The sequence below is a fragment of the Mixophyes fleayi genome, chromosome 12 (assembly GCF_038048845.1).
Source record: "Mixophyes fleayi isolate aMixFle1 chromosome 12, aMixFle1.hap1, whole genome shotgun sequence".
Taxonomy (NCBI): Eukaryota; Metazoa; Chordata; class Amphibia; order Anura; family Limnodynastidae; genus Mixophyes; species Mixophyes fleayi.
The window spans coordinates 53,600,359-53,616,494 of NC_134413.1; the positions used below are offsets into that span (position 1 = coordinate 53,600,359).

Below are 16,136 nucleotides of genomic sequence, written 5' to 3' on the forward strand. Positions count from 1 at the left end.
TATATAGCGTCGCAGCACTCATATCGGTCCTTGCCCCAAGTAGAGCTTACAGTCTAAATTCCCAAACACACACAGACAGACAGACTAGGGCAGGCTTGGCTAACCTGTGGCACTCCAGGTGTTGTGAAACTACAAGTCCCAGCATACCCTTCAAGTAATAAGCTGCTATATATTGGCAAAGCATGCTGGGGCTTGTAGTTTCACAATACCTGGAGTGCCACAGGTTAGCCAAGCCTGGAGTAGGGTCAACTTGATAGCAGCCAATTAACTTACAAGTATGTTTTTGGATTGTGGGAGGAAACCCATGCAAACACGAGGAGAACATACAAACTCCATTCAGATAAGGTGTCCCACATTTTAAATTTACCTCTCCCTCCAATGCAACATAGTTTTACCAAGGTGCATAGTTACTCCTTTTTTTTTGCTTTAGCTTCCTTAATGAATCAGGCCCATAAAATCTAACATGGAAGCAAGACTTGCCTTAAGATGGCAACATTGCAAGCCTAAATACCTGTATATCTCCATTGCAACCAGATATGTTCCCTCTAGTCCCACTTTAGAGTGATCTGGATCCCCCCCACCACTGGATGCAAATTCCTTTGTTATCTGGCTGGCACATAGTATCGGACTTCTAAATGACTTTGGACCCTTATCTACTTTCCCTCCCTTCTCAGAGATGTAGGAAAAGATTGTTGTTTCAATACCTTCAGATTAGACACTTCCAACAATGTTATACAGGGAATTAACTGTGCTGAGCTCTGAAGCAAGGGACCCTACGAGCGAAAATGGGAGGCAGATCTGGCAGAGACCTTGGATGATGAAGCGTTGGCGCACATAATGGACAATACAGCCAGAAGTTTAATATGTGTCACAATAAAATATAACGCATTCAAACTTATATACGGATGGTGCAATGTTCTCACTTGGTTATACGAGCTTTATGAGAATGCTTCAGACCTATTTTGGAGTGGATATGAGAAGGCCCAACTCCTTCATCTACATATGTTGAAAATGTCCAAAATTGCTGGCATTCCGTTCTGCAGTTAGAGACCTTATTCATTCACTCACACAAATTGACGTTCCCTTTCCTCTGAAATACTTTCTATTGGTGGCCTATTGCCACCAACATAAGCTAATTCGGCATATTGCCCAAGCTGTCACCTGCTAGTTGACAGCTGACTGTAAACACTCTGCGCCACCATTCTTCCAAGCAGTTCTGAAAAGCCTCTGGCACATATAAAAGATGGAACAGATGACAAGCATTATTACAAATAATTTCGGAAAGTTTCTGAGCCATGGGCGCCTTCTTTTGAGAAGTTTTCACTCCTAGAACATACCCCCGCCTTGTAAATTACTGTCACTTTTGTATAAATTAAAAGGACTGCAAAATGAAAATTAAATACAGGGGTAAAGTCCCTAGTCATAAGTCTCCTGAAGGATGGTTAAGTAATATGTGGAAGATTCCAATTTAAATCCAACATTTGTGTGCCTCCAGTCAGCACAGGGTTATTACCCAGCATCTGAACAGGCACCAGGGCTGTAGGAGAATTTATTCTAACACTTTCTCACAACTCAACTAGCTTGGCAAACAAGAAAACTGTTTTCTGGTCATTATATTGACACACTTGAAAAAACGAGAGACTCAGATGGGGGGAGTTTTGTTTCCTCACAGAACAACTCCCCCCTGTGTTCCCATCTTTGCTTTTCTCATAGATCTTATCCCTCTTAATCTACACTCTACTTCTGTGAGTCTAGTCCATCTTGTGTGTGAAATTGGTTCCTTCTCTAGTATTGTTTTAATATTGTCAATGAAAGTCTTCTAAAAATTTACTTGGCAGGTTCACAATGCGGTCTTGCATAACTCATGCATAGGTTAGTCCTATTATCAAGGAGTACAAAATACAATCCTATTTTTACAACGCCTTGTTCTTTATTTGTTTCTAGTCATCTTGTTCTAACTGGACACTATCTTACAAGTATCCTTAATAAAAAGACACTTCTGAAACTTTGCAGGTTATAAATTCCAGAGAGCCCAGATCCAAATAGGAGACATCTGGATCAGAAAAATATACATAATTATAGGTGGCATATAGCATATTTAAGTGTATGTCTTTTCATACATTTAATTATTGTCACAGATTTAGGGTATTTGCGTACTGATTTTTGCACTACTCACCCAAGAGGTGCGGAGTCTAACGTGTTCCTGGTTTTCACCAGGGACCCCCGCAAGGAAGTGTGGTCTTAGCTGCGGGAACACGCAGGTCGCGGTCCTCTAAGGGAGTAATCAGTGAAGCAGTAGATGAAAGCGGTGTCGTACAGGCCCAGTCCAAACCGTGAATTCAGGAGATGTCCAAAGGATAGTTCAAAGCCGTAGTCAGGGAAGCCGGGTCGAGGTCAGAAGCACAGGAGGAAGAGTCAAATATCAAGCCGAGGTCAAGTTCACAGGGAGCACAGAACAGGGGTAGTCAGTAACAAGCCGGGTAATACTCAGGAAGCGCTGGAAACGGTACACAGGAACGCTGGAGCTAGGATGAGACCTAATACTCTGGCACTCTCCATGTGCCAGAGTGAGGCTTTTATACAGGTGCAGACCAATCACTGGCGGTGGTGACGCTAAACACCACCGCCGGAGTTACTAGGAAGCGTTCCGTTGCCTAGCAACGGAACGCGCGACCGCTGACCCGGAAGTACGCTCGGTTGCCTGGCAACCGAGCGCTCAGTCACAGAAGCAGACGTCCGTCTCTGTGCGGCAGGCATAGCACGGAGACGGCGTCTGACAGTACCTCCTCCCCTACTTTGTTGGATAGATCTTTGTTTGAAGAACTGTTTCAACAACCGTGGGGCATGGAGATCTTCTTTTTGTACCCAGGATCTCTCTTCTAGCCCAAAGCCTTTCCAATGTACTAAGAATTGGTGTCGTCCATGAAGGATACGGAAATCCAGGATACGGCTAACTTCAAATTCTTCACCTTCCGTAGTACGTACAGGAGCTGGACGATGAGGTGACTGATGAAATTTATTGAGTACAAGGGGTTTGAGAAGAGAGATATGAAAGACATTGTGGATCTTCAGAGAAGAGGGTAACCGGAGTCTGTAGGTTACAGCATTGATCACATGTGTTATGGAAAAGGGACCAATATAACGGGGAGCCAATTTTTGAGAAGGTACTCTTAACTTAAGGTTACGTGTGGATAACCATACTTTGTCGTGAACCTGTAAAAGAGGAACCAGTCTCCGATGGCGGTCTGCTGCTTGCTTATAGCGTAGGGAAGTCTCTTGGAGTCTAGCTTTTGTGTTAGACCAAATCTGAGAAAGGTTCCGCATGACATCCTCCACTGCGGGGACTGACAAGGAACTTTGGCTGGAAAAATCTGGGAGGGTGGGTTGGGAACCATAAACAATAAAAAATGGAGAGGCACCAGTAGACTCGTGATGATGGATATTGTGAGAAAACTCCGCCCAGGGTAAGAGATTAGCCCATTCTGCTTGATTATCTGAAGAAAAACATCGTAAGAAGACTTCGAGATCTTGGTTAACCCGCTCAGTTTGACCATTGGTTTGTGGATGATAACCTGATGAAAACTTGAGGTCAGACCCAAGTATTTTACAAAAGGCCCTCCAGAATTTGGAAACGAATTGCACTCCACGGTCAGAGATGATCTCACGAGGACATCCATGAAGTCTAAATATTTCTTTAATGAAGATAGAAGCTAACTGAGAAGCAGATGGTAGAGCAGACAAAGGTACAAAGTGGGCCATTTTAGAAAATCTGTCCACAACAACCCAAATAGTGGTGTATCCATTGCTGGGGGGAAGGTCTGTGATGAAATCCATGGATATGCTTTGCCAAGGGGAATCTGGAATGGGAAGTGGTTGAAGGAGTCCCGAAGGGGCCATTCTGGGGTTCTTACAACGGGCACATGTATCACAAGAAGCCACAAAACTTCGTACATCTGAATGTAGTGTCGGCCACCAATATCTCTGACGAAGAAATTCAAGAGTTTTCTTAACACCAGCGTGCCCTGCCAATTTAGAGGAATGCGCCCAGCGGAGGGCTTTAATTCGCAAATTAGGCTCTAAGAAGGAACAACCCCTTGTGGGTGTCTTGGCCGTGGTTTTGGTAAGGGCGATAACCCTGGTAGGATTTAGAATGGGTAGAGGTTCCGAGGAAGTACAGAGATCCGTGTTGTCAAAAGATCGAGATAGAGCATCAGCTCGGATATTCTTGGATCCTGGGTGGTAGGTCAGGATGATATCAAAACGTGCGAAGAACGATGCCCATCGAGCTTGGCGTGGATTAAGGCATCGAGCCTCGCTAACATAAAGCAGGTTTTTATGATCGGTAAGAACCGTTACTGGATGACGTGAACCTTCAAGTAAGTGTCGCCACTCCTCTAGGGCAGCTTTGATAGCTAGTAACTCTTTGTCACCAATTCCATAATTCTTCTCGTGGGATAAAAAAATTTTGGAAAAGAACCCGCAAGGTAAATGAGAACCGTTTTTGGATTTTTGGAAGAGTACTGCCCCCACACCTATAGCAGAGGCGTCCACCTCTAGAAAAAAGGGTTCAGATTGATCCGGTTGAGACAGGGCTGGAGCGGATGAAAAGGCCTGTTTCAGGAGATTAAATGCCTTTAGGGCTTCTGGAGACCAATTCCTGGGGTTGGCTGATTTTCGTGTCAGCGCTGTTATAGGTGCAATAATGGAGGAGAACCCTTTAACAAATTGTCTGTAATAATTGGCGAATCCAATAAACCTTTGGATGGCCTTGGTGCCCTGGGGAAGAGGCCAGTTGGTAATGGCAGACACCTTTAGTGGGTCCATGCTTAATCCTGCTCCGGAAACAATGTACCCAAGGAAAGAGATTTGTTCCACTTCAAAGATACATTTTTCTAATTTGCAGAAGAGTTGATTAGCTCGTAATCGGAGTAAGACTTCCTTCACATGGTGTCGATGGGAGGCAATGTCTTGGGAAAAGATTAGAATGTCGTCCAAATAGACAACGACGAAGTGATATAAACAATCTTGGAAGATTTCATTAACGAAGGATTGAAATACTGCGGGGGCGTTACTAAGCCCGAATGGCATGACTAGATATTCGAAATGTCCGTCCCGCGTGTTAAACGCTGTCTTCCACTCGTCTCCTTGACGTATCCGTACTAAATTGTATGCCCCTCTGAGATCTAGTTTGGTAAAGATGCGGGCTCCACTAATCTTGTCGAAAAGGTCCATAATAAGGGGTAATGGATAACGGTTCTTGATAGTAATTTTATTTAGATGCCGATAATCAATACACGGGCGTAAGGATCCGTCTTTCTTCTTAACAAAGAAAAATCCTGCTCCGGCTGGAGAAGATGATTTTCTAATGAACCCTCGGGCTAGGTTTTCAGATATGTATTGTGACATAGCTTGGGTCTCCGGTAAGGACAGGAGATACGTCCTACCGCGAGGAATTTGTTTTCCCGGGATTAATTCAATCGGACAGTCCCACGGGCGATGGGGTGGAAGAATCTCTGATCTTTGTTTGGAGAAGACGTCCTTAAAGGCTAAATAGACCGAAGGTAATGTACAGGTTTTAGAATTCGTCTGAGTATGACAGACTTGAAAGCGGTGTGAGGGAATACATTGCTTATGACACTGCGGGCCCCAGGAAATTACCTCCGCACGAATCCAGTCAAATTGAGGAGAATGGTTCCGGAGCCAAGGAAGGCCTAGTATCAGTGGATTAATAGACTGTGGTAATACTAGGAATTGGATCCACTCTTGATGTAAGGCTCCTACCAACAATTGAACCGCACTCGTAATGCTGGAGATGACACCGTTGCTGACACGGTTACCATCCACGGCAGTGAGGGTAAGCGGTTGGGGCAGATCTTGAATGGTTAACTGGAGCTCTGAAGCAAGAGAGGCCGAAATAAAATTTCCTGCGGCACCGGAGTCCACGAAGGCAGAGATTAGTTGGGGTCCTTTAGTAGTCAAGAGCTGGACAGGCATGAGAAACTCGAGATTGGAGGTGGAGTAGGGAGTGGAAACGGTGACTCCTAAGGCGGCCTCCCTCTTACCGTCTAGGAGGAGGCATTTCCCGGTCTCTTGGGACAGAGACTTAGAACATGACCAGACTCCCCACAATATAGACATAATCTCTGCTTGAACCGTCTCTCGCGTTCTTCAGACGTTAGTTTAGAGCGGCCAAGCTGCATAGGTTCTTCAGTGGAAGATATTGGGTTTTGAAATTGGGGAGCCAAACGGGGAGTCCGTCTTGTAGAGGACCTTTCTGAACTTCTCTCTCTGAAACGCAGATCGATCCTGATACATAATGAAACGAGGGCGTCCAACTCCGAGGGGAGTTCTCTGGTAGCCAATTCGTCCTTAATTCGATCGGTAAGACCCTGCCAGAAGGAAGCAATGAGGGCTTCATTGTTCCATCGAAGCTCAGAGGAGAGAGTCCGAAATTGTACGGCATACTGCCCGACAGACATAGAACCTTGTCGCAGGTTCAATAGGCTAGATGCGGCAGAAGAGACTCTGCCCGGTTCGTCGAAGACCTTCCTGAACATGTCAATAAAGGCTGCGGAGTTCTCCAGCAAAGGGTCATTGTGCTCCCATAACGGGGATGCCCAGGCCAGGGCTTGCCCACTAAGTAGCGAAATTATGAAGGCTACCTTGGTACGTTCCGAGGAGAATGCTGTAGAGTTACACTCGAAGTGAATGGCACACTGGTTAAGGAACCCTCTACATCTTTTTGGATCCCCGTCAAACTTATCGGGGGAAGGTATTCTTAGTCCAGTAGTGGCGGCTGGAGGGGCAGCAGGAGCCGCAGGGGACACTGCAGAGCGAGAAGGAGCCGCAGATGGTTCCGTAGGAGGGGTTTGTCCTGTCCGTAGAGAGTCCAGGCGAGATAGGATTCCCTGCACACACTGGAGTAAACGAGCCTGGTCCGCCTCCTGTTGTTCCACTCGGCGGCCCAGGTGGATAATGAGGTCCCGAGTTGTAGGTTCACCTTTTCCATCTGACGTCATGGCCAGAGTATACTGTCACAGATTTAGGGTATTTGCTTACTGATTTTTGCACTACTCACCCAAGAGGTGCGGAGTCTAACGTGTTCCTGGTTTTCACCAGGGACCCCCGCAAGGAAGTGTGGTCTTAGCTGCGGGAACACGCAGGTCGCGGTCCTCTAAGGGAGTAATCAGTGAAGCAGTAGATGAAAGCGGTGTCGTACAGGCCCAGTCCAAACCGTGAATTCAGGAGATGTCCAAAGGATAGTTCAAAGCCGTAGTCAGGGAAGCCGGGTCGAGGTCAGAAGCACAGGAGGAAGAGTCAAATATCAAGCCGAGGTCAAGTTCACAGGGAGCACAGAACAGGGGTAGTCAGTAACAAGCCGGGTAATACTCAGGAAGCGCTGGAAACGGTACACAGGAACGCTGGAGCTAGGATGAGACCTAATACTCTGGCACTCTCCATGTGCCAGAGTGAGGCTTTTATACAGGTGCAGACCAATCACTGGCGGTGGTGACGCTAAACACCACCGCCGGAGTTACTAGGAAGCGTTCCGTTGCCTAGCAACGGAACGCGCGACCGCTGACCCGGAAGTACGCTCGGTTGCCTGGCAACCGAGCGCTCAGTCACAGAAGCAGACGTCCGTCTCTGTGCGGCAGGCATAGCACGGAGACGGCGTCTGACAATTATAAGCACTGCACCCTTCAACTAAAGGGATTTTTCAGCTTTAGATTATATATTTACTGTACATTTTCTCCTACAACTTTTACTAATAGATTGATTTTACTTTCTAGCCTCCTTCTGAAGTCTGAAGATATATGAGAGAAGACAGAGTTGATTATTCCTGTTGACACAGGATATAATAAACAGCTACTATCTGCATACAACTGTATACAGCAACTGATTTCAGGTGTCTTACACTAGAGAAACACAAATAAACAACTTTACCATATGATATAAATATATGGCTGATAAGTACAAAAGGAAGCAAGAAAGATGAACTAAAGTATATGCTAAAAGTTTAAGGAGAGCATTTACAAACCAATCACTTAGAAGACAAGTCCGCTTTTGGAAAACACCCCCTATTATGTCACAGATGGGGGAGTGTCAGTTACCAGAAGCCGATGAACACAAGAGCCAATCATGCGAGTTTGCAGAATTCCATCTATGCCCGTCTCATAAATCTTAACAGAAGCACTGTAATGAGCACCCAGGGAGAGGCATCCTCCAGCACAGAGAGCCCACACTGCAATTGGCTCTTCACTTTAGTTGTAGGGGGTGGATTCAGGGGGAAACACACCCGCACTCACTATATGTTTGTAACATAGCTGGTTGTTGCTGAAAGTGGACTTGCCCTATAGGCCTTGTTTACACCTATCAGTTGTTAATGTGCTTTTACCTGCTAACTAATTCCTGAAAACTGCATTAAAAATAGGATAAATGTTTTCTTATGGCCTCAATCAAATTTTAACGCCACATTTCAATGTTCAGAATGCAGCACAATCTATTTGTCAAGTGCGCTACCAACACAGTTAATTGAAAGCGTACGAAAAGCACACGGGAAACCTCTTTAAAATCCATGACTAATGTCTAAAGCACGCATTCATTTTCATGCATTTTATCCTTTTCCCAGCATTAAAAAACATATAATGACCTATTACAATCTCAGCATGTTCAATAGTTTGCTTTTTAAGACCTGAATATGTAATAAATAATGAAAAAAATACAAACAAAACATACATATAGAGAGAATACTGTGTTTTTGTCTTGGGCGCACAGCCTACATTTCAAGAATATATAATTATTTGGCCCACTGAAGTAAATAACACTTATCTGGATGAGCGGTCTGCTAAATAGCTAGTAAAGCCTAGCAAAACAAAACAATTAAATCATTTGAGAAAAGATTGAACAGTTCAACTTTAACATTAGTGTGGGCAGAACATGGCAAGTAGAGTGTGCTGTGTTATGTCTGGGGTGAGCTGGAGGTTGGATGTGACCATGAATCAATCCTCTCCCACAGTAAAGATACATACCATTTGTGGCACTCCGCACATTGACCTCCTTTTTGAAGAGCAAATTCAGCTTGTTCCTTCCCTAAAGACAGACAGATAATTTCTCATCAGATACTGACACATGACATATGCAGACACATTTTATCTAGTTAGTTATACTCCCACACTCAAAGGAATTGTTAAAAGAAATTGGTTACCAAAACACATTTTGGAGTGTAAACATAGTCATTCATGTGGGCTGCAATGAATACTGCAATTCTTGGGCATCTACTTGCAGTAGTGCAATAAATAACCTATAAGTTGATGAGGAACCAGCTAATCAAAAAAAAAGGGGGAAAAAATTAATTAAAGTTGCACTTTAACTAGAAAAATACACTAGCCGGGACCCAGTGACTAATGAATTCAAACCAATAAAGCTTCTCTACTTAAAGTGTTGGTGGTAGTGGTCCCCCCATTCACAACCCATGATCAATCCCTATGCAGTGGTTTTCGTCCAGGAGAATTGAGAGAAACGGGAGCAACAGCAGCTCTGGCTTGGTGGCAGTGCAGCTTTAATAGGTATGTCCAGTCAAGCGCTTAACATTCAATTGACAAGGTAATTTGCAAACATTTTTATTTACTTTCTATCCCTTAAGGCTGGACGCAAGATTTAAATGGCCAGTGCCTTGCAACACTAAGGATCAAGGCTAGTGTGACACCTATGTTTTAGAGAGCAAATAGAAATTTGCAATATTATTTAAAGTGGAATGATTTTGAAAATAAATATACTTTTTGTTAATGTAAATGGGTACAAATTAAATACTATGCAAGGTGGGCTGGCCTGACTTTCCACGCCTTTGGCACTGAGATTCAATAAAACCAAATAATATTTTTATAACAATAAAGTACACAATACAATTACTAACTGACAATACAAAACGATAAAACGATACTAAGCTTTGGAACGCACCATCGATGGCATACGATTTCTTCTCCAGAATGTCTTCAGTAATCTCATACATATCACTGTAGGACCTTGCTATTCTCCACAGAAAGTCTTGATGGTCCCCATACTAATAAAAGAAAAACATATGCTTTCTATTAGAGGTCTCAAATGATTTGACAAGTTTGCAAAATATAATTTACAAGTATTCAAAGCAAGGCTTCTGACAAAAGTGTAGTTTCAGTGAACTAAAACTTGCTGCACACACCACTGATTGATACCAATAGGTTACCTGTTGTGCAAAGGATCTGTTTTGTGCTTCTAAGCATTACCACCTCTGACACCATAAAGCACTTGTGCATTATGGATTATTGTTTTGTAAAACAAGTTGCAGCAGCTCTGGCAAAATGCACAACAATTCACTGACTAGGGGATCTCTGCAACCATTTAAAGTTTATCTATAGGGAACACAATAAGATGTGATCAAGAAGCATTGAAATGTGTTTCCACGTGTGTTTGGAATCAAAAAGTTTCTGTTTTGTTACAGGTTTAAAAACACAGATTGAACAAACTTGTAAATGAACTTTAGATCATACTTAAATGCAATGTAATTTATATGCATTTTTTACTTCCGTTTTAACAAATGTTAATACATTGCAAATGCTAGTTTGTAAATATTCTAAATATGTATTAAGAAAATAATTGACAAATATACCAATGTAACAAAATAGTGACTAAAGGTTAAGATGTAAATAATCTTGCATTTGGGAAAACATGGGCTGAAAAATGAGAAAAAAAAGTGTCTCAAATAAAGATTATATGAGATAGTGGTTACATTTGGGATATTATACAAAAAAATGTGCAGTATATTCATTTTTCTCAAACGTATTCCGCCAAATGCATATGGATACGGAGCGTCCAGCAGAAACTTATCTGAAACTGTCACTTGGGGAAAATCGCAATGCATGAACTTTTGTCAGAAAAGTGCAATATCATAGGCTATATATAGGGGTCCATTATAGCATATGTCTAAGCGGAAAAGATTAGAAAAGCACATAAAAATATTCTAACATTAGTTCTCACTTTGCTGTTTTTTTGTTTCTATCAGCTTCTGTTTACACCAGTGAATTAATAAATTGCTGTACTTTCCTGTTCATAGTATGCATCTTATAATCACTTAAAGTGAAATGTCACCTACAGATATATGTTCACTCATATCAATAAACACACACAGATTGCACAGTTTATTAGGTACACTTGCCATTCGAATGAAAATGTCTGGTCAATCAGTAATAGCATATATGTGTAGATGATATTATTAAAAGCAGATAAGCAGGTACCAATGGTTCACATGTGTGTGAGAGCAAATAACAGCACAAATGGGTAATATGAAATATTTAAGTGACTTCGAAAGCAGTATGGCACATGTACACAATGCGCTACAAACCGTAACTATGTCCAGGTAATGGCAGTCCTGCCATTAAATTTAGATTTATGGATACTGCCATGACTTGCAAAGTAACAGTTGCGCTAGACAGTCAACTTCCAGCTCTGTACAACGGTGGTGCGAACAGCTCCACCAAGTTCCAATGGCACAGTGAAAGACAAGAAAAACACCAGACAATTGTAAATACTAATACAAGGCTGCACATCTGTGGGATGGAATCATAAATAAGTGGCCGGTTCATGTGTTTGGGGAAAAAAAAAAACCAGAGAGGACCAGTAACCTCTACAAAGATCTGGATCAGTCACTAAATAAATGTAAATGTGCAGATACCCTTTAGCACCAATTAGCTGTGATTAACTTAACGTGTTAGGCTGGGTACACACTACAAAAACTTTCAACCAATTTGTTATCTCTAATGAATTTACGAATGACTGATGTTCCCATCAGTCTGTCGATTCATTTATACACAAATATACATGTTGTAAACGATTACCTTTATTCTGTGCTCTTCAATTGTCGTAACCCTCCTTCTTAAACTGTCACAATACCAGGGTAATCCTCTGCTATTTACCCTTTGCTGACCAGTGAAGAAGGTCTCTGGTAACTATTAGGATATGCTGCAGCCTATTATAACTTCACCTGTTGATCTGCAATTTCTAGTATGCTACGCCTGGCACCATAACTTGCTGGTTAACATGAGAGGCAACCCCCTCTCCTCCATGCAAAACTTTTCCCTATACATCCACATTATCAGTACATCTGTCCAATCATTATGGGTGCACCTTGTGTTATCAGCCCTCGGACCATCCTCCTACATGTTGTGGTGACTTACTGCTCCTCAGCCTCCAGCTCGTCCACTTAATACTGTTCTAACCAGCGGAGCATATTCTCTGAGTATCAGTGCGGCCGTCCATACAAGTCCCCCATGGATGTAATTTCCAGCGTGATTCTGTAACAGTCTCTCTCCCCCAGGGTGCAAGGCATACCCTTTTGAGTAGCTATATCTCCACCTATGAAGGACTCACTCCACTTCTGGCGGGACACTAAGTATCGGGCAACACTTGAGAGTAATCGTGTGTCTACAGCAGTGGCAGGCAGACCAGTGGGTAATCAAAAGGTGTCAGTGACCAGACCAGTTTCCCTCACCCATGCATATATTAGTGACTTACCGGTACAAAAATTGTCTCTCTGCATTCCTGGGTAGACAGAGTTACTATACTTCCAGTCGCAATCTCACAGGGAAAGTGCTGTTCACAAACTAATTTTCCCAAGATTTGCAGGACTCAGACAGGAGAATGGAGCTCAACAAAGAGACCAGGACATTCTGACAGGTACAAACATACCTCTGTTGCTAAATTGTGGCTACAATTCTGCAGAGTGCATACACACTGCAGAATTGGAACGACATTGTTCCATCGGTGAATTAAATTTTCAGTTCCAGTTTGAAAATCTCGATCAACGATTTTGTGTGCTTTGGAACGAGAATTGTTCATCATTCCAGGTCACACACTATTGTGATATCGAGCCAATCAGTGATTTATTGTCTGATTGGCCCGATAATCGTCTGAAAACACAGTAGTGTGTACCCAGCTTTAGACAATGAAAGGAAACTGTGTGACTGGCTGCTATGGGTTACTGCACATTTGCACTTAGATAGGTAATAATCTCCCAGTGACTGACATTTAAATAGTTTGCAAGCTTAGAATTTTTAGTTCTGTTTATGAATGGTAAATATATGCAGATTATAACAAAACCAAATAAACGGTTTTTAAGGTCTGGAAATACTCCCAAATGACAAATGTAGGAAGTAAAAATTTTATATTAGTGTAAATGAGTCCATCTCTGCTTTACTAGGTTTTTGTGAATATGACGAAACAATATGTACCAGTAATTTATCACTGCACAATAGTTGAAATCCTTCTCTTTTCTGCTCAGCATCACCGTTGTGCAACTGGTCAGACTTCTGCAACAAAAGAGTCAACTCCTCCTCTGAAGAGTCAGTGGCCAACATTGTCGCTTCATCATCTGTGACCAGATCCACTGAGTCCCTCCGCATCGTTCTCACAGTTTCACAGCTTACTTCATCCTCCTCCTCTTCCTCACTCCCTTTGCTACTTGCACGGTCATAATCAGATTCAGCATTTGCTGTAGTGTAACTAGAGGTCAAAAACATATTTATATATAATCAGTTTGGACAATGTGTTCTGAAAATATCTAGCATGTATGACAAGATGCAGACTACAGTGATTACAACATTTGATAAAAGAAACAAACAGGAATCATTCATAGGTTAGAATAAATCACAATTGTACATAAAAGGACATATCATCTGCCAAGAATGAGAGCGTTTAAACAAATATTCAATATTGCAGCACAGCAACTAATTGCATTATGGCATCAGAGTTGCTGTTGACATGGTACATTTGAACACTGAATATAAAAACAACTGATACAAAAGACTATGCTAGGGCAAGGTATGTGGATGTATGCTGTGTAATTTACAAGGTACCCAAATGTATTTAATGCCTTTACGCACTTGCCTATTTTGTATATATGTCTATGAGCGGTGGTCAAAGTGGGGGTGTATAGGGTGGTATGTCATAACACTACTTCGCCTACTGTTTTGATTGCAAATATATCATATCTATTACATTCTCCATACTGCCACTTCTAAATTTGCACTTTAACTACTGTCTATATAAGAGTTTGTATAGAAGAGAATCATTTCTCGCTATTACAGTGCCAAGTTGCTATATATTTCCACACACATCTTCACCCCACTGCCTTCCTGCCAAACAAGCAATAACCAAATAAAAATTACCATAAGCGGATTGCTACTTTTCAATTCTAACACCTTTTTATATTTTTTTGCTAATAAGAACTGATCACAAGGGTCATATGCAAAAAAATTAGAATCAACAGAGAAAACGCTATTTTGTAACATCATTTAAATATTTTTGCAGACCGATTTTATGTGTAAGTATGACTGAAGCTGGGTATACACTACAGGTTTTTCAACCAATTATCGCATTAGTGTGCACACTGCCACGCTCATGTTTTATTGTACCAAAGCACATTGTATCGTTTGATTTGATTTTATATAACCGGACTAAAAATCTCTAAAACGATGTCGTGCCAATTATGCAGTGTGTATGTACTCACGACCATCTGTGACAATTCTGCCCATATTTCCTCCAACAGCGACACCTTTCTAGGCATGCATATTTAAATTTATGATGCTGTCTCTTATGTCTCCCAAGTGTGGTGTTGTCTAAATATGAAGTACTTTGAAATAGTGTTCTTTTCATAGCGAAGCAATAAAAAACATTTAACATGCTCTATATATCTGTGTGTTCCTGTATGCAAGTTGTGACAGGGTGAACCTTCTATAAACACCCTGTCTATGTGCTGGGGCCAGGCTGGACTTGCCTCGCCACCGCTCCCTTTCTTTATCCCAATTGTGCCCCTTTAAATGCAGTGGGAGGGGCCTCTGCTGCCACCACTAGGCTTCTTCAACGGCTCCTAGAACCGCTTCCTTCTGAGTAACTCTCGCTGCTAGTATACCCCCTTACTGGGCACCTGGGCTGCAACATCGGACCACTTCCTATAGATCAGGGTTGCTGTGGATGGTTCCCCCTGGCCTATCACACTAGCCAGAGCTGCAGGGTAGCAAGCAGAGCGCTGGTACTAGATGCTGGGCCCCAAACTTAGAACAGCTGGATAATGGAATAGATTGGTCTAATCTGTAAATCACAGGAAGTACAGCAGGTAAAAAGGCATCAAAACAGGGTCTTGAAACAGTGATGATTTATTAGCTCAAGTGGTCCTTACAAAGACAGTTACGCACTAGTTTGAGGTACTAGTGACCTCCAGAAGTTACAGATGGAATAATACATTTCATGGTAAAAGAGGGCTTTTTTTTTTTTATAGTTTTAGACACGTAGCGCCCATAACTCCCCCCCCCCCCCCCGCCCCCATTCCACGAGCTGCCAGGAAAAGAAGGGCTCAGCCTCCTCCTCTCCTCTGGTGCCAGAATGTCAGGAGATTTAAATTTTAAATCTCCTGCCTACAATACTTTCCTGAACTCTGCCCCGGTGTCTGTCTCTCCACCCTGGCCGAAAACAGTACCTGAGGGAGAGGGACCAGATCCCTGGTCTGCCGCTCCTGGAGCTCTCTGAGCACCAGAGGGAGTTCAGCCTCCTGGATTACTTTGAATCCAGGAGGCTGATGTACAAGTCCCTCCAGCAACCACTACAAGCTGGCTGCCAGGGGGTGAAGGCTCCAGGACCACCAGGGACAGCAAGTTCTTTTTAGAGTTTGGAGTTAACCCTATCAGCGCTGCGCGCTAGTTGGCTAGTAGTGCCACAGCACTCATCCACATTTCATTTAAATTACGTAAATATACATTAACACTCGATTAACCCATTCAATGCTGCGGTGCTGGGTATTACTTCCCCAATACACACCAAAAACACATTTTATTTCATTAAATATACTTTAAATAACCACTTAAATCACTGGCGCTAAGCGCTGCATAAATAAACTCCTCCAGAGCCAGGTATTAACCCTCCCGGCTTCAGAGCTTTATTTAAAGATGACCACGTCGCACAAGTGTATACAACATGAATTGTAAACACATGTGAACATACATCTTCTCAATAATGTCTAATTTACTGATGTGACGTGTCCATTTCTTCAATTATGTATTATCTACCTGTAATTTTGCCTGCTATTATACTGTAACATTATATATATATAT

General features: G+C 42.5%; 1 protein-coding gene across 3 annotated transcripts in view; it reads right to left on the minus strand.

The window, feature by feature from the left end:
- RMDN3 (regulator of microtubule dynamics 3) overlaps positions 1-16,136 on the minus strand; it is a 96,422-nt gene that overhangs the window by 51,308 nt on the left and 28,978 nt on the right. For all 3 annotated transcript variants that reach the window (XM_075192800.1, XM_075192801.1, XM_075192802.1), the window contains exons 5-7: positions 13,263-13,533; positions 9,958-10,060; positions 9,030-9,090 (exon numbers count right to left, since the gene is read on the minus strand). In XM_075192800.1, the coding sequence (XP_075048901.1) occupies positions 9,030-9,090; positions 9,958-10,060; positions 13,263-13,533 (435 nt within the window). The remainder of the gene's footprint in view (positions 1-9,029; positions 9,091-9,957; positions 10,061-13,262; positions 13,534-16,136) is intronic.